At 35.4% G+C, this 18,918-nt stretch overlaps 1 protein-coding gene across 1 annotated transcript; it reads right to left on the bottom strand.

Annotated features, from left to right (window-relative positions):
• Nucleotides 1–1,676: 1,676 nt before the first annotated feature.
• On the bottom strand, nt 1,677–5,444 carry LOC109211458 (homeobox-leucine zipper protein HAT4-like). The gene is made up of 4 exons (XM_019374988.1): nt 5,180–5,444; nt 3,852–4,147; nt 2,859–2,938; nt 1,677–2,342 (listed from the first exon to the last, which is right to left on the bottom strand). The coding sequence occupies exons 1-4, from the start codon at nt 5,355–5,357 to the stop codon at nt 1,997–1,999; spliced, it is 900 nt and encodes a 299-aa protein (XP_019230533.1). The 5' UTR covers nt 5,358–5,444; the 3' UTR covers nt 1,677–1,996.
• Between the last annotated feature and the right edge of the window lie 13,474 nt (nt 5,445–18,918).

The raw sequence follows: 18,918 nt of genomic DNA, 5'->3' as shown, positions 1-18,918 counted from the left end.
GATATTGGGTATAAAATAACAACGTTTTCCTTATATGATTTATTCATTTAGTTATTTAAATGACATCGCTTACCAAAAATCATGCGTGCGCCCCTGGTTGTAACATCTTTGCCTGCTACTAGGGATAACCTTGAGTTGTTTTGGTGAACAGTGTGATGATTCCTTAATATACAAAGTTCCTTAGTGTAGGAAATGGCTTTACTATAAGCTACTGTATATGTTTTGTAGACAGCGACAGTTTCGTCGGAAAATTACACTATTTTGCTAGATAACTTTTATTTTATTTTATGTATATTTACTATACATTGACTCCCTTTGACTTTTCGATTTATCTTATTATTTATATTTTAACACCCCTTGATGAAAATTATGAATCCGCCAGGACAGTGAATGTTGCTCTAAGACTGTGAATGTCAATAACTCTTACAATGATATATGCCAAGAATCAGATAGCCTTTCCGGTAAAACTGCCCTTGTTACTTTTATGTCAAGGAACATTATAAACCAAACAGGTAGGCACTAATTATTCGCACCCATTATTTATATTATATTAATATCAAATCAATGAATGAAAAATAGGTATCTTTCATACATACAATTTTATCTGCTAAGTTTAAATTATCTGATTTGGTAACTAGTGCACATAAGTATTTACCAAAGTTGTAAACACGATTGCATTGCAGGCAAAGACAGATCAAGGATTTTAACGCAACAGATGCACCACTATTCTGCTCAACTGATGCATCCTAAATGTTTTTAGTATTAAACGTGCCAAGATATTTATACAATTATTTTCAATACAAAATTCCTATCAAAATTTACGGGATTCAATGACCCTCAATATTAGCCCTCTTATTTGGGGTATTATTATTTTTAGCCCACACCAAAAACTATTTATATCTGGTAGCCGAAAAAAGTGTATAAAATTTATATAATTTTTGTATATACCATACAGAATGTATATATATATATACAAAAAATATACAAATTGTATACATTTTTTAGGCTATTATTTTTACAGCGACTATATAGTGTCATTTTTCTACCTCAATATTACACATATGTCCGCCTCTATTCGCAGGAGGGATGGTTCATAGCTTTTCAACCTAGACTTCTAAGAAACTCATTTCAAAGAATATGTATGAACAAACTCTTTTTCAAAATTTTGTTTGTAAGACATACATAGAACTTGGTTAATTTTAACTAATAGAATTGGGTGGTCAAAATAGCACGGTATAGTCAGTTTTCGGACTGGTCATTCAAAAATAGCCAGTGTTTACCAAGTCAATGAAAAATAACCACTATTTTGCTGCAACAGAGACCGGTCCAGCATAATATACTGGAGTTCGGTGCACCTGTGTATGAACTCCAGCATATTATGCTGCACTGGTATACTTTGCCGGGTCCAGTATAATATACTGGAGACTGGAGCACCGGTGCTCCAAACTCCAGTATATTATACTGGACCGGTATACTTGCTGGAACTCCAGTATAAGATGCTGGAGTTCTAGTGTACTTATGCTGGAACTTCAGCATAATATAATGGCGTATTTTTCCGGGTTTTAAACAGTGTTTTCGCTCAGATTTATCTTTACATGAAAAGTGACTAAATTTTGATTACTTTTGAAACTGGGCCATTTTTTAACAGACCAGTTGTAAATCGGGCTATTTTTGAATTTCACGCAATTGGGTGTCACTTGATTGCTTTGCATCAAAAGTCCTCTTCTCTAGTCTTTAGTCCCCACCATTTGAAACTTATAATGGGGAATATGAAACTACTATTACTAAAAAGAGTAAAATGACTACACTAGCTGGTCAATACAAGAAAAAGATGGGTCCAAAATAAAACCAAGAATTTTTGAGACCCACCAAATCCTTCATATCTAAACAAACCATATCTTAGACCTATTTTCATACATACACATCATGTTGCTGGGATTTTCCAAGATTAGTATATCAACCCAATGACCAAATTACCCTTCCGTCGATGGCAAAATCACGATCTAGGGTTTAGGGCATTGATGGGCCTGTGCGGGACGGGAGAGGTGGCCCAAAGATTAAATGGCATCGGCCGTTGTTGTTGGGCCAGGCCCATTTGGTGGGCTCGAGGGTCGACATTTGTGGGCCCTGACGGGGATGGAGTTGGTGGGCCCGCGACACGCTCACATGACGGGCACATGGTGAGGGTGGTGGGAGGGGTCATTTGCATGTAAAATTGAGGTGATAGCTTTAGTGCCCTTAACTCTTGAACTTCCTTTTGTAATCTCCTGTTTTCTTCAGTTAGATTCTCACAACATCTCTTCAAGAATTCACAGTCTACTTCAGTTTGCTTCAACTTTGTCCTGTTCAAAAAAAATTTGCTTGACCCATTAGTCAAAAATCCCAAAATATTCATTCAATAAATAATCTTCACACTATCCGATCGTCTAAAAGATTTTTTAAATTATCATTGTATATAAGTTAAAATTAGTTCACATATGATATGTTGCTGAATTACCGAGGGTCGACCGAAAACAGTCTCTCTGCCCACAGGTTCAGAGTAAGACCTACATGCACACAACCCAACCCGACCCCACTTGTGGAAACTCAATGATTTTTTGTTGTTGTTGTATGATATGTTGCTGAATCTTTTGGTCTTATTATTGCTATATCATTGTCAATATCATCAATCATTATTCTAGAGAAAAAATTGCAGTATATCCCAAAATGTCAATATGATTTGATTTTGACATATGATATATACTGTTCAATCTTTTGGTAATTATTATTACATATCATTTTACATCATTATACTCACTATTCTTAAAGATGTGCAGTAAAATCCCAGAAAGACCCCTGAAAGTAAACAAAAATCTCACCTTGCCCTTCTGTTTTGAAACCAAACCTCCACTTGCCTAGGCCTCAACCCCAGTCTCTTTGCCAAAGCTTGCTTTTGCTTCTGTAAATAAAATATATCACAAAAATAATAAGCTAATCTATTTAAGCAAAAATCTTCTAATAGACCAAAACACACACTAACACCTAATTATTTACCTAAGGCAAGCGAATTTTGTGGGTTCAACTAAATTTATTGTTAAAATCGAACTTTTTAAACATATGAAAATAAATTTAAATGTATACATATAATCTGAACCAATTAACTCTAAAGGTATGTTTGATATGATACAAAATATTTTTCTAAAAAATAATTTATTTTTATTTTTATTTTTCCTTTAGCCTTGGTTGAAAATCATTTTCCTCACTATTATCACTAACTATTAACTTCATATTACTGTTTTAATCAAATTTCGATATTATTACAACAATAACAGCAAACCCATTTTAACCTCAAAAGTGGGGTCTAGGGAAGTTAGTGTATATGCGGACCTTACCCCTACAAGGTCTACCCTATGAAGGTAGAGAGACTTTTCTGATAGAGCTTCGGCTCAAGGAACAATAAAAATAAAGCAACAAGCAATAGCAACAGCAATGTAATAGGGTCAATTTTCGATACTATTATCGGTCTTTAATACTCAAATTTTGTTTTATCAAAACCTCTATTCTATTTGCTAATATTATTATTAATTTTTAGTAAATATTTTTTCTGAAAATCTTTTCCACTCTCCAACTAGACACAGAAAGCCAAAAAATATTCGCCGGAAAACATTTTCAGAAAAATAACTTTCGTCGTACCAAATACCTATGTTGCACAAACTCTCCAAAATGTTGCTAAACCCGTGTCAGATCCTCCAAAAATACACTATTTTTAGAGGATTCGACACACCCGACAACATCTTCGAAGAGTCCGAGCAACATAGCCAAACACATAGTAAATCCTACATAAATTGTGAACTTGGTAGAAGAAAACTTACAGGGTTGAGAGTGTTGTGTTCTTTAAAACTCTCTTCAAGAACAGCAGATTGATCTTTAGTAAGCCTTAGTTTTTTTCTACAAGTTTCTCCATCTTCTTCATCACTAATACCTCTACAACAATCCAATTCTTCCTCACAATTTATTTCTCTTTCATTTCTCTTATTTCCACTCAAACTTGAAATAGTACTATTTGGTGAAGAAACTCCACCTTCTTCTTCTTCTGTATCTGTAATTGTTGGTATTCTGTTCACATCTATTCCCTTTAAAAAAGTTCTGCATGTCTCCAAGTTCCGATCTGAAAAAAAATATTTATGTAAAATTTGGAATATTAAAAAGATTAGAAATTAAATTATAAAGTTTCAAATCAAGAACCTTTTTCAGATTTATAATAAAAATTCATACTAGAAAAAGGTTAAAAAAAAATTCCTAGTCAACTTTTAGGTACGTGAAGGGAGTGGTACATTTATTTGTATCTATTTAGTCATAAGTTTTCTAGTTTCTTCAATCCTAGTCAATCTTTATTTTTTATTTTTTTTCCTATAGTTATACCAATCCAGAAAAATTATCGGCCAAAGTCATTTTTGGATTAGAAGGCAATCAGTGGTGAAGCCAAAAATTTTAAAATGACATTTTAAAAAATTTAAGAATACTATAGATTTAAAGCTAAAGGGGAGTCTTGGACCAGCATTAAAGTTGTCTTGTGTGAGCAATAAGTCACGCGTTCAAACTGTGAAAACAATTACTAATGTTAGTACAAACTGTCTACGTCACATCATCCTTAGGGTGCGGCCCTTTCTTGATTCCTGCATATATATATATATATGCAGAATGCTTTGTGTTCGGAGCAGTGGCGGATGCACGTTGGAACTTATGGGTGCTTAAGCACCCATTAACTTTGAACATATTAATAAATTTATATAGGCAACTGTACAAATATTTAGATAAATATTGAGCGAGCACCTACAAATAAATTCATTTTTCCTCTTCTTTTGAAGTTTTTATCGGCGAGCATCCATAACTTTAAAATCCTGGATCCGCCACTGGTTTGGAGTTGCGCTTTCTTTTTTTACTACAGATTTAAAGCTAAACTTCCTTTGTTACTATATTAAAAACTTCCTAACAGGAAAATTATTTTTACCCTTTTTCACAAAATAACTTTTTTAACAAAAGGGAAAACAATTGAACCCACTAAAATAAAGTAGCTCTGCCCCTGGTTTTGATTTTAGAATATGCAAAAGGGATCAAGGAAAAGGTAAATATTGGTGAGTTTATTGTTAGATCTGAAGTTTTATAGAAAGAAAATAATAAAATTTAATAGATCACAAACCTGAAGAGGGAATAGAATCAGTCCAAGAATTTCTTTGAAATAAATTGAAATGTGAAAGACTAGAAGGAGAAGTTGTAGAAGCCAAAGAAGAGAACAAATTCAGCTGCAATGAATTTGTTGTTTTATTTTCTGGAAAACTAAGACTCAAACTCAATCCCAAATCTTGATTTTCCAACATCTTGTATCTTCAATAATATTCTTGAAAATAAACTTAAAAAGATTTCAACTTTTTCAAAGAGGAGAGAAAAAAGAGAAAACTTTGAAGAGTGATGAGTTGAGGTGTAATTAAAGGTGTTATATAGAAAAATGTAAAGACTTTTTTTCTTTATTTTTTTCTTTTCTTTTTTATTGAGAAAAAATAGGGGTGGGTCAATTATGACAAGGAGAGTCAGGTGTACTAATTATTGTATTCACATTATGATGTATAGCTTTTGCCTCCCCCCAAAAATATTACAACCATTTTTAATGGTCCTTTTTGTTTTGGTCCCACATTTCCTCATTTAATATCATCTCTAATCATCTCTATCCCATACTGTAACAAGATCTCATTACCTTTCTTCCTCACCGAAAATTTTATTTTGTATCTCATATAATTTACGCTAGTTGTATGAGGCAACTTTTTATCTTACAGTTTTGTGGACCCAGAATTCTGTGGACCCAGCAATGTAAGATTGGGGTCCACAATTTTGTGAGACAAAAAGAAGCCTCATACAACTAGTGTCAGTTGTATGAGACACAAAATAAAACTTCTCCTTTCTCACTATTACTTACTTTCTCCGTTAACTTTTACTTTTACTTGGCACGTCGTTTTAATTTTTCATGTCCCTTAAGAAATAATAAATGAAGTGCATAATTTACCATGATATCCATATTAATTTATGCATATTTTATTGGATTTAAGAAAATGATTTAATATGAGTAATAAATACTGTGGGTATAACAGAAATTTTTTTTTTGTCTTCTCTTAATATGCGTAAAGTGACAAGTAAAAATAAAAATTTATATTTAGTATACATACCAAGTAAAAGTGAATGGAGGAAGTTTTTATTGTCACGGTAAAAGAAAGTACATGAAATATTAATGTCAAAGCTGAATATATGCCTAAGTAACACTAAAAATGGCTTGGCTTTGGGATGTAGCTTAGTGGCTTATACTCCCTCCGTTTCAATTTATGTAAACATATTTTGATTGGACACGAAGTTTAAGAAAAAATAAAAAAATTGGAAATTTGTGATCTTGAACAAGTCAAAAGGGCGCTCGAAGTATTTGTGCGAATATAAAAGCTTCTCATTAAGGGTGGAATTGTAAGTTTAAGCTAAATTGTTTCCAAATTTAGAAATGGGTCATTTTTTTTGGAACGGACCAAAAAGAAAATAGGTTCACATAAACTCGAATGTATGGAGTAGCTTATTTTGCTAAAGTTTCTAAAATCAGCTTACTATGCAAAATAATTTTTCTAAAGTGTTTTTAAAAAAATACTTTTGGTGATAAGTAATTTGTGTTTGACTATTTATTTGAAAATCACTTTTGAGCAACAATTAGTGTTTGGCCAAACTTCTAAAAGTGATTCTAAGTGATTTTTCTCAAAAGTGCTTTTCAAAAAAGTACTTTTGAGGAAAAAAAATCTGCTTCTCAAAAACTGTTTTTGCTTCTACTCAAAAATATTTTTTTTTTTTCTAAAAGTTTGACTAAATATATTAACTTTGAGATAAAACATTTTTACCTAAAAAGAAGATAGGCCAAACAGGTTATAAGTCCTTGAGACATATATTAGGCAACCTTCACATCAAATCATGAATGGAGATGCTCAATGCTCATTATATATGATTGCAATAGACACTTGAATTGTTTGTCACAACATCCCAAATTCATTGCCCACTTGAAATATTGGCCCTCTTATATTTGTGCAAAGACCCAATTTTCATTCACCTCCACAGGATTCAAAAAGGATTAGACATGAAGTCATATTCATGGCCTTTATTGTTTCTAGTAAAAAAAATTAGTATGTGTTTGGATTAGTTTGTTGTAGGTAACATTTTTGCATTTCTATGGAAAAAATCCGGATCCTAATTTCTGTAAAACTAATCGAAAATAGTCTCTCCGCATGCAAAAGATAAAGTCTGTGTACACATTATCCTCCTCAGATCACATTTACAAAAATACATTGAGTATGTTGTTATTGTTATCGTTTCTATAAAACAACAACAACAACAACCCAGTATAATCCCACTTAGTGGGGTCTGGGGAGGGTAGCGTGTACGCAGACCTTACCCCTACCCTGGGGTAAAGAGGTTGTTTCCAAATAGTCCCTCGGCATCCTTCCCTCCAAGAACTTCTCATCTTGCTCTTGGGGAGACTCGAACTCACAACCTCTTGGTTGGAAGTGGAGGTTGCTTACCATCAGAGCAACCCCTCTTGTCATCGTTTCTATAAAACTAACCAATTTTTTTTTATTAAGTCGCGTGTAATTCTAGATACTCCTTCTATTACATTTTACGTGACACTACTAATAAAAGAGTCGAACACTAATAATCTAAGGCGCTACTATGATTTTCTCAAACTCTTTTTTTCTAATAATTTGAATTATTTATTATGTGAAATTTTAATATACTTTACATGTAATATTTAAATATATAAATCTTATTTCAAATTTTTTAGGAATTTAGGTCAAAATTTACACAAAATAAGGTTCTCGTATCCTTTACAACCGAGCCCCTCAAGGTAAAATAGAGTGGAGAGAGTGTTACATAGAACATTAAAATTTGCATTATTTATAAATGATGTGTTTTCATAGTATACATTGTTGACAATTCTTATCAGATATGTCAATGAAATCATTATTCTTTTTCCATCATTATTCATATGGAATAAAAATCAATTATTCGTTGAAATTGACGAGTGGATCAAGAAAGTTACTAATAGGGACAGGGAACTGTGATTGAGTCACCAATAATTGTCTATAAGACTTGAAAAAGAAGTCGGTTAGTGAGAAAATAAAAAGGGTCTCTCAGTCAAGAGTGCGGCTAGTGGTCAATAAAGTGAGTTTAAAATATTAGATTTTAGATTTAGATTTCAGCGAAAGTAAGAAAATTAAGTAATTTCTTCTTGTCTAAGTCTTAACGAATACAGAAGTGAGCCAAGATTTCAACCCTGTGTGTTTAGAACGACGACTTCAAGTTGTATGGGGTCAAATTTGACCAACCACGTTCTTCAAGCCAGCACGACCGACCGAGTGTGCGCGAGTCCGGCTAGAAGGGCGACCTATGAGTAACAAGAGGGACGTCATGATCACGTCGGCCGCTCCATAGCATGTACTTTATTTTCTGCCTTTTAATATTCGAGCAAGGATCCTCTATTATATAAAGAGGGATCCAAGCCTTGTAGAGGAGGAGGATTCATTTACTGGAAATACATTCTCTCTCTTTCCTCTCTCTCTAACATTATCTCTCTCCTACCTTTCAAAGATTATCATCTTCTCTCATTAATCTTATTTATACTATTGTCATCTGATTCTATATTCAAGATTTTCCTAGAGTTTATTATCTTTAACTACGATTTACCCCTTCATCTACATTGATTGATTTGCTTAGAAAGTATTAAACAACTTTTGGGTCAAACACAAGTGATAGTGATTGACCCAGATTCAACCTTATGTGTTCTATATTAGAACGACGACTTCAAGTATTAGAGCCAAGATTTCAACCTCATGTATTTTAGATTTTAGAACGACGACTTCAAGTGTTAGTGACTGAGTTTTGAACTTAATGTTTGTACATATTTAATTTCTTAAACACTAAATACATTATTTGAGCAAAAACTACTTGGTTTAGTCGAACCTGTAGTTCGACTTGTGTCTCCGCTCCCGAACGAACAGAATTACCCAATATCTATATTGATAGAAAGTAATAAATACTCTAAGAAAATCGAAATGTATATAAATTAGTCCGAACACTGCAATTATAAAAAAAACAAGATGTCTACATCCAAGGTTATGGAACCATCTACCTCTATGTTCCCAAAGTCTGTTTCAAATAATTACATTCTCAATATGCTTGTAGGACCAATTGTGACAAGAGAACCACTCTAAGCCAATGAACTTGGAACAAAATGTCCACCAAAGATGTAGACTAACTTTTTCTTCAATGAATGCTTCAAGCTATAGTCAAATTAATGGATACTTTTACTTTTGTTTGTATGCACATAGCTTCAAATAAAGTCACATATTAAAAATTTGAAAGAAAACAAATTTTCATATAAGGTATTATGACACTTTTAATGGTACGAAATTTTTTGGAAAAAATTATAAGGACTTGATCTGAAATAAATAATATTAAATTATATTTTAATTATTGTAATGCACAAATAATATCAAAATTAATGGTTATGAAACAAGTATGGAGATGATTGAACGCTAACATGGGGCTTGGCTTACTGGCTTTGCTTATATATATATATATATATATATATATATATATATATATATATATATATATATATATATATATATATAATCACGTTGTTGTTATTGTTTTTTTTTTAATAATTTTTCTACTACTATTTTTTTAAAAAAGTGTTGTGACTATAGAAGGGGAGTCTTAGTGTAACTGGTAAAGTTGTTGCCATGTGACCAGGAGGTCACGGGTTCGAGCCGTGGAAACAACTTCTTGCAGAAATGCAGGGTAAGGTTGCGTACGATAGACCCTTATGATCTGGTCCTTCCCCAGACACCGCGCACAGCGGGAACTTAGTGCACTGAGTTGCCCTATGTCGTGGAAGGAGAAAACATGTGGAGCCAACGGCCCACTAAGACTAATCTATCTACAACTACATCCCCGAGCGGCAGTCAAACGAGGACGTGAATACGAGATGTCAGCGGAATGATCGACCGGACAAATGCTAGGGCTGCTTCCTTCCTTTTTTTACTGTTGTGGCTATACTTTATTTGAGCTGAAGGTCTATTAAAAATATATTTTTTTTACCTTCGCAAGATAAAACTAAAGTTATATATGTACCATTCTTCATAATTTTCGCTTCCGAAATTATACTGAATTTGTTATTAATATAACTATTGTCATGGTATATATACTTGTGAGATGAGAAAAAATAGAGTTGTTATGTCAAAGCCAAAATCAAATTGAGTAGAGATAAGGCTAAAGAAAGGGTAGATAAATGTGGGGCCAAGGAGTGAAGAGACTAGGAGACAGAAGAGAATGGAATTCACGTGAAGAAAAATGAGAGAAGCGTGGAAGTAAAAACCCCTTCTTTCCTATCATCATCGTCCTTTGTATTTTTCCTTTCTCTTTAAAATTACTTTGTCCCAGAACTCACGTGGACCAAACATCTTGGTTTACACGTAGTTTTCCTTAGGTTGGACTTAGAAGTTAAACTCTGAGTTCGGCTGAATTTAGTTTTTCGGAAGTTCACCGGTTCAAGCCGTAAATAATGATAGCGAAGTCAGGATTTTCACTAAGGAGTATCAAAATATAAGAATTTAAATATACCGTAAAATCAAAGGGTGTTAATTTATAATAAATATATATAAAATAAAATAAAAATTATCTAGCAATACAATGTAATTTCCGGCGAAGAGGTGTTAGTTGACACCCTTGGTTGAATGTGACTTCGCCACTGGCCGTAGAAATAACCTTTTGTAGAAATTTAGGATAAGGTTGCATACAATAGATTTTTGTGGTTCGACCCTTCATCAAACTCTGCGGATAACGACAGCTTAGTGCACTAAGGCTGCCCTAAATATAAACAAAAATTCAAAATAATATCTCGATCTTAATATTTATAACTCATAAAAATCAATTTTTAACTCATAAAATCGGCTTTTAACTCATAAACATTAATTTTAATTTTGCCTCATGATCTCTCTAGCATATCTAAGATTTCATTGTTTAATTTTTTATTTGATCTTCGATATTTATCTTGAGATTATCAATTAATTTATTTTTACAGCGTATAAGACCCGATAAAAGGAAAAATATTTCTTATTACTAATTTTTTTTGTTATTCATAGAACTCAAATTCAGAATCACTAATTAAAAATAGGAGATTTTATCTCCTCCTTGAGCCAAGGGTCCAGCGGAAACAACCTCTCTGCCTTTTTAAAGTCAGGGGTAAGATCTGCATACACTCTATCCTCCCCAGACCCCACTTATGAGACTACGCTGAATTTGTTGTTCTTGTTGTTGTTGTTTGTATAAAAGACCGAGCAAGGATTAAATGAATTTAAGGTTTTAATAACTTGAATTTATAAAAAATTTAAATTAATATATACCATACAATAAATATATTAAAATCAAAATAAACTTTGAACTAAAATTATTAAATTTAACGAAACTTATAAGCTCTATTCCAGCTATGGGATCTATGTTGCCTGATTCATTAATTATTGTGACAAATGAGATGACTGTTCAAACAGACAATCCCCACTGTGTTTGTACGTGCGTGGGTCCCAGGAAACATACGGAGCTCGTGCGTGTTGTGTCCTATTGTCGCTTTATTACCCGACATGACATCTCTATACAATCATTTGAACTCCTCTTCTTTCCTCCCACTATATCACGTCTCTTGACTTCCCTTTCTTTCTGGCCCCACATAGCCTATCCACGATTTTCTCGCGCGTGTGAATTCATCAGCACTTTCCTTTTTCTTTTCACATTTTTTTTTATCCTTATATTTAGGAATCGTTTGGTTTGAATACAGGTTATGTTAGGATAAGTTATGATGAGATTAGTTATCCTGGTATATTTTTTATTCACTGTTTGGTATGTTGTATTACAAATGACATTTGCATTATTTCTAAGAAAAAGGTATAAGTTATCCCGGCACTAATTATTCCATGCCCTACAAGGTATAAGTTATCTCGAGTTTGCTAATTGTATGGGTCAGAATCCGATCCTACGATAATTAACGAAGCTAATCCCGTCTTAAGTTAATTCATGATTAATTAGTGGCACGACTACTCAGAATTAATGATATTCAACCCGCATCTTACTCGATCAGCAAGGCCATGGCCCATCCGGCACCATGAAGGCGAAATTCCAACGTGGTCATGGCCACTTATTGCCAACTCACGAGCTCACAGCTATAAATACCAAGAGAGGAAACCCTAGAAAGGGGGGCTTCTTCTTGGCCACTACTGAGAGAGAAAAAAGAGACAAAGATACCCAAATTATGGGCAAGAGGAACACCATTGTAAGTGTATTGGGAAAAAACTGAATTTAAATATTGAAGGTGACGTGTCATGACACGTGGACCGGTCAAATAGTCAAAACGTGGTAATCAGTTAGAAGACACGAGCAACAACAGACGCGGGAGAGAAGATACTTAAAGGCACGAACTATTATTCAAATGAAACGAGACTCGTACCTGTTCGAGTCATTTAAAGTTCGAAGATCAGAAGGAATTGGAGNGAAAGTCACGAGCTTCCCTCTCTGAATCAAGAACAACCTTTTCAGAGTCACGTGCCACCTTCTCTAATAAAGAAATCCTGCTCATCAGTTCTGTACCAATAAGGTTGGCCTGAAAATGATAAGGAAAGAAAATTAGAATTTTAGAAAAATGTTGGCAAAATTAAGGAAAGAAGGGGCATACCTTCAAAGTAGAATGAACTATGTCGTTCATCAAAGTCAGGCAGCCGTGGCTATTCATTTTTTCTTTCTCAATCGGGCCTATTAAGGGTTCAAGCCAAACATCCGCCTGACCGGATTTCCTCAAAAGGTTGTTGTTAGCAGGCACTTCAATAGTCACGCTCCTCATAGCAATCCTTTTGCTTGTAGAACCCGCTTCTACATTGTGAACAGTAGAAGGAGGAGCGGTAGAAGATGTGAAAACAGCAATGGGAGGTGAAGAAGAAGTCGGAGCAGATACGGAAGGAACTAAAGGCGCGACAGAAGAAGGAAGGGAAGGAACTAAAGGTATGGGAGTTGAAGAAGAAGATAGGGGAGGTTCATCCAAAACGGGTCCTAACTCACCACTCTCAAAACCACTAACGAAAAGCTGGTTAATCGATTTATGAGTATTAGGAAGGGTAGCAACATCATCGTCAGAGACGAGATTAACATGCCCGGTTGGAGAAAGATGATGTGAAACTTCAGCTTCATCAGAGACGATACGTCTCCGAACTCTTGGCCTTTTCACCAAGGAACCACCCTCTTCTTCTTCGTCGGAGCTATCATCATCTGCGGTTTTTCTTTTCAAAAGAATATCCTGAGCACTTTCTAAAGAAAGTTGGGTTCCTAAATGAGAGGCTGCAACTGCTTCAGCAGTAACACCTCGAATGGCGAAACCTGACAAAGAGAAAATTGAAAGTTAAGGCAATAAAAAGAAATATCTTACATACGAGAAAGACAAAAACTCATACCGTGAGTCTTTACTTTCCAACCATGACGATTGGAAATAAATTTCCAAGTCCTAGCTTCCATAGGAGCAATCTTCAACAATGTATCTACCCAACCACGAAAATTGGGAATGTTCTCCACAACTCCCATGGTTGCTAAAGAAAAAAAAAAGAGAAACAAAGTTAAAGAAATTTGTAAACTCAAAAGAAAGAGGTACGGGAAAGATGAAAGACTTACGTGCAAAATTCCACTTCTCAGGGAAGGGAACGTTTTGTTCACCCACTAAACCAACTGTGGGAGCAGCAACAAAACGGGCATACCAGCCACGATCCTTATCATCTTCTGGACTTACCAAAACTCTCTTACTCCTAGCCACTAAGGTAAAAACTCCATTACGAAAAAGTCTAAAGGAGTATAGATGAATTAGGTGAGAGAAGGAGAAATCAACGTTTGGTAAATTGGCCAGATGCCTTAAACAAGCAACAACCCTCCATACAAGCGGGCCAACTTGTGCTAGACAAACTTTGAAGAAACGACAGAAATCGAGAATTACTGGGTCAATAGCTGGTTTAAACCCAAGAGTAAAAGGGTATGTGTAAACGAAAGAGAATCCAGTCATATATGAAGTAATCTCTGATTTGGATGGGGATTACAATGGGAAAATCATTACTCCAGTAACAATCTTTACAAACTATGGGAGCTAAAATCTCTGTAATCATAGTGGGATAAACATCAACTCGATCTAAACCAGAAATTTGGGTCTGAAGTGATTGTCTATCATGTTGAAAAGATAAATCGTTAGGAACTATTTCTTCTACCAAGGGTTCCTGTATTGGTTCAGAGGCCTCCTTGTCTTAGAAGATGATTTTTGAGAAAAAGAACCTCTAGTTCTAGAGGAAGAACCAGGGCTAGGAGAAGGCATGGCAGAACCACCACCACGAGAGGATCCTAAACTACGAAGTCTCCCACCTCTTCTATGTCTGACAGGAGCATTGGAAAAATTGTCTAAGATAGGAACTCTCTTAGGGTTAGGGTTCGAAGAAGACATGATGAAGAAGAGAAAGAAGTAAACAGAGATTCGCACAATTCGAGCGTTCAAGGAAAAAGTTTTATGTGGTAAAAGGTGAAAGGAAAAATTGAATTTATACTGATGGGCGACTGTGGTAAAAATTTGTGGAAGAAGGGTTAAGTTTATATAAAAGTGACCGTCAAAGACTAAAAAGTGTAATGATGGAAAGCCTATAATAAAGGCAACTATCACTTCGTGAATGGAGGAGTTGAAGAAGCCTTGGAAAAAGGCTGCAAAAATTGCAAAGCTAATGAGAAGGTGACACGTATGCAATGCACTAAATAGAAAAGACAACTGAAGCGTTAGTACTGTCAGAGCATTGATTATGGCAAAAATTCCCTTTTTAATGAAAGATCCACTTCCCAAATATTTAATTGATAAATAAATGGAAAGTGGGGTGACTATCTGTATTGGGAAAAAACTGAATTTAAATATTGAAGGTGACGTGTCATGACACGTGGACCGGTCAAATAGTCAAAACGTGGTAATCAGTTAGAAGACACGAGCAACAACAGACGCGGGAGAGAAGATACTTAAAGGCACGAACTATTATTCAAATGAAACGAGACTCGTACCTGTTCGAGTCATTTAAAGTTCGAAGATCAGAAGAAATTGGAGACATGAATCTGATAGCGAAAAAGAGTCCAAATTCAGCATTAAATGCCAAATACGTTAGAGAATTTGTATTTAATATGAATGATTGAGTAACGTTTCCTTCAATATCATTTATTGCTCGTAATTGCCTCATTAAAGCAAAGGCATTACACTTTCTCTTAAAAATTAACTATAAAAAGAGGAAGTCACAACATCTGTAGGATACGAAAAACACTACTGGAATATACTTTGTTTTATTTGCTTTTTGATTATATCATTCAAAATTTCTTTCTTATACACTTTTTCGATTATCAGTAACCCGAGTTCTTCTAAATTCAAACTTTGACCTAAAATCTAATTTTTGGTTAAACAAATTGGTTCCGTTACCGGGAATCTGATAATCAAGCATATCTCAATCTAATTTTCTTGATTGCATCAATCATGTCAAACAACAATGACAACACTCAAGGAAACTCAGAAATTCAGACAATCCAACAACTTCAAGGAGATTCCCCACAAGGTTCTCCACAAGGTTCTCCACGAGGCTCCCCACGACGGTCCCGTGAAGGCACTCCTGATGGATCTTACACAGATGGTCAGGCTCAATTCGAAAATGTTGAAACCATGAATGAGGCTTTGCAAAAACTTATTGCCTCTCAAGTCAATAACGCTCTTCAAGCTTTGTTAGCCAATTACCTGCTGTCCCACCCACGTCTGTTCCAAACAACAACACTTTGGAGAATCCTCGTTCAGGATTGGTTAATTCAGGCAGCGGTGGAACCCCTAGTGAAACACAAGAGAGAGACCCAAGTAATCCAGTTAACTCTGATTTACAAAATCTAGTACTAACCTTGCAGAAACAGCTTAAGGAGCAAAATGAACGCATAGAGAAAATACCTGGAGTACCGCCCGTGATCAAGGGAGTGGATATAGATAAATATTTCCAACAACCATGGAAGCCAAGTGCTGCTCCCCTCCCAATTCCAAAGAAGTTTAAGATGCCTGATATTCCAAAGTATGATGGTACATCAGACCCACGAGATCATGTTACTGCATTCACAACAGGTGTCAAGGGCAATGATTTGACTAAGCAAGAAATTGAGTCGGTCTTGGTCAAAAAATTCGGTGAAACACTCACTAAAGGAGCCTTAACATGGTATTCTCTTTTACCTGAAAATTCTATAAATTCGTTTGCTGAGCTTGCAGATTTATTTATCAAAGCACACTCGGGAGCTCAAAAAGTTGAAAAACGAATGGAAGATATCTTCAAAATCAAGCAAGGAGACTCAGAGTTGCTTAGAGAGTTCGTAGATAGATTTCAACGGGAAAGAATGACGCTGCCACGAGTACCTGATAATTGGGCAGCCATAGCCTTTGCTAGTAATTTGAATGAGAAGAGTTCAGAAGCTACGAGGCGACTCAAGGAAAGCCTTCGAGAATTCCCAGCAACAACGTGGAATGATGACTACAACAGATACAACACAAAGATGAGGATTGAAGAAGACATTATTTTACGACATAAAACAGAAGAAAAGGTAAGCTCAAGGCGTGTGGAAAATGAAAAGAGATCCGGTAAAAACAGGTACGAGCCATACATGGGTCCTGCGGGAAAGGACTCACGGTCAAGACAAGATAATCAAAGGTACGATCATAAACCTAGGAACAGGGAATCAGGCTCCTCATCAAGGTTCGGGAATGATCGAAACACACGCGAGTCACGAGACGATGATGGAAGTCTAAAGGCAAGGTTCGGTGGTTACAACTTCAACGTAAGTACCTCTGAACTCGTGGCTGTTTTAAGAAGCATGGGAGATAAGGTACGATGGCCAAAGGAAATGCGATCAAATCCAAACAGACGAAACCCTGATCATTGGTGCGAATTTCATAACGATCATGGGCATAAAACAGCAGACTGCAGGTTTCTACAAGGTGAAGTTGATCATTTGTTAAAACAAGGGTATCTTACTGAGTTGTTCAGTGAGAAAGGTAAACAAGCATACATGAAGAACAGACAGGAGCCTCCAAAACCACCTTCGCCCAAGAGAACTGTTAACGTTATAAGTGGAGGTGAAGAGATCAATGATGTATCATATAAAAAGGTTTCAAAAGTGACAATTACTCACGGAAAGCGGCCTCGACATATACTGGAAGAGGAGAATGTTATATTCAACAACACAGACGCCGAGGGACTCATAACTCCGCATAACGACGCACTGGTAATATCTTTACTTGTACATGATACTAACGTGAAACGAGTTTTGGTTGACCCAGGTAGTTCTGTAAACATTGTATTAATACGGGTATTGCGCGAGATGTAAGCGGAGGATAAATTAATCCTAAAGGCGCATACTTTGTCGGGATTTGATAACTCTAGTGTTGTAACAAAAGGGGAGGCAATACTTACCACATTCGCAGAAGGCGTCGTTAAGGATACCAAATTTCAAGTGGTAGATATGGAAATGGCTTATAATATGATTCTTGGGAGGCCATGGATTCATGACATGGAAGCTGTTCCTTCAACTTTACATCAAGTTATTAAATTCCCATCTCCATGGGGAATATGCCAAATCAGAGGTGATCAACAAACATCTAGGAGCATCAATTCCGTTGCAGATTCAATTGTTAATGGTGGAGACAAATAGCAATTACAGAATTTAGGTGAGGGTAACATAGAAACAACCTCACCTGAGCAAAAGCAAACAGATCTGGATTCAAGACCTGATACCATTCAAGAACCGGAGGAGAATGATAACATCAAAACAACGATAGAAGAGCTAGAGGCCGTGGTGTTATTTATACATTGGCCCGAGAGAAAAGTGTACATAGGATCTAATCTTAGCCCGGAGGTAAAACGTAAGTTAATTGAATTTTTAAAAGCTAATGCAGACTGTTTTGCTTGGTCCCATACAGACATGACAGGTATACCACCGGAGGTGATGACTCATAAACTAAATGAAGATCCATCATATCCTCTCGTCAAGCAAAAGAAAAGAAAACAAGGAACTTTCAAAAATAAGGTGATTCAAGAGGAAGTTCAAAAGAACAGTAAGTGGCGAGTCTGTGTAGATTACACAGACCTTAATAAAGCCTGTCCAAAAGATTCCTTTCCTTTGCCCCACATAGATCAGTTAATTGATGCTACTGCAGGACATGAACTATTAAGTTCTTTAGATGCATATTCAGGCTATAATCAAATCAAGATGGATCCAGGTGATGAAGAAAAAACTTCTTTTATAACAGACAGGGGGACTTATTGTTACAAGGTAATGCCTTTCGGTCTTAAGAATGCAGGTGCAACGTATCAAAGGTTGGTCACCCAAATGTTTCAAGAACATTTAGGTAAAACCATGGAAGTATATATAGATGATATGCTAGTTAAAACTCAACATTCAGAAGATCATATATCGCACCTATCCGATACGTTTAAAATTTTACGAAAATATAATATGAAGTTGAATCCAGAGAAATGTGCATCTGGAGTGGCATCAGGAAAATTTTTAGGTTTTCTTATTTCTAACCATGGAATTGAAGTGAATCCTGCACATATTAAGGCCATTGAAGAAATTCCAGATGTACTTACGAGTAAAAAAGAAGTTCAAAGACTAACTGGGAGAATTGCAGCTCTGGGGAGATTCATTTCCAAGTCTTCAGAAAAATGCTTCAAATTTTTCTCAGCTTTAAAGAAACAGGATCATTTTGAATGGAACGAAGATTGTCAGCAAGCACTC

The sequence above is a fragment of the Nicotiana attenuata genome, unplaced genomic scaffold, assembly GCF_001879085.1.
Source record: "Nicotiana attenuata strain UT unplaced genomic scaffold, NIATTr2, whole genome shotgun sequence".
Classification (NCBI taxonomy): domain Eukaryota; kingdom Viridiplantae; phylum Streptophyta; class Magnoliopsida; order Solanales; family Solanaceae; genus Nicotiana; species Nicotiana attenuata.
This window is presented reverse-complemented; position numbering and strand designations above follow the sequence as displayed.

Coding starts and splice junctions, on each gene's coding strand:
- LOC109211458 (XM_019374988.1), bottom strand. CDS start 5,357: ATGTTGGAAAATCAAGATTTGGGATTGAGTTTGAGTCTTAGTTTTCCA. Junction 4,148..5,179: donor TGATTCTATTCCCTCTTCAG/GTTTGTGATCTA, acceptor ATTTTTTTTCAG/ATCGGAACTTGGAGACATGC. Junction 2,939..3,851: donor AACACAACACTCTCAACCCT/GTAAGTTTTCTT, acceptor TTTTATTTACAG/AAGCAAAAGCAAGCTTTGGC.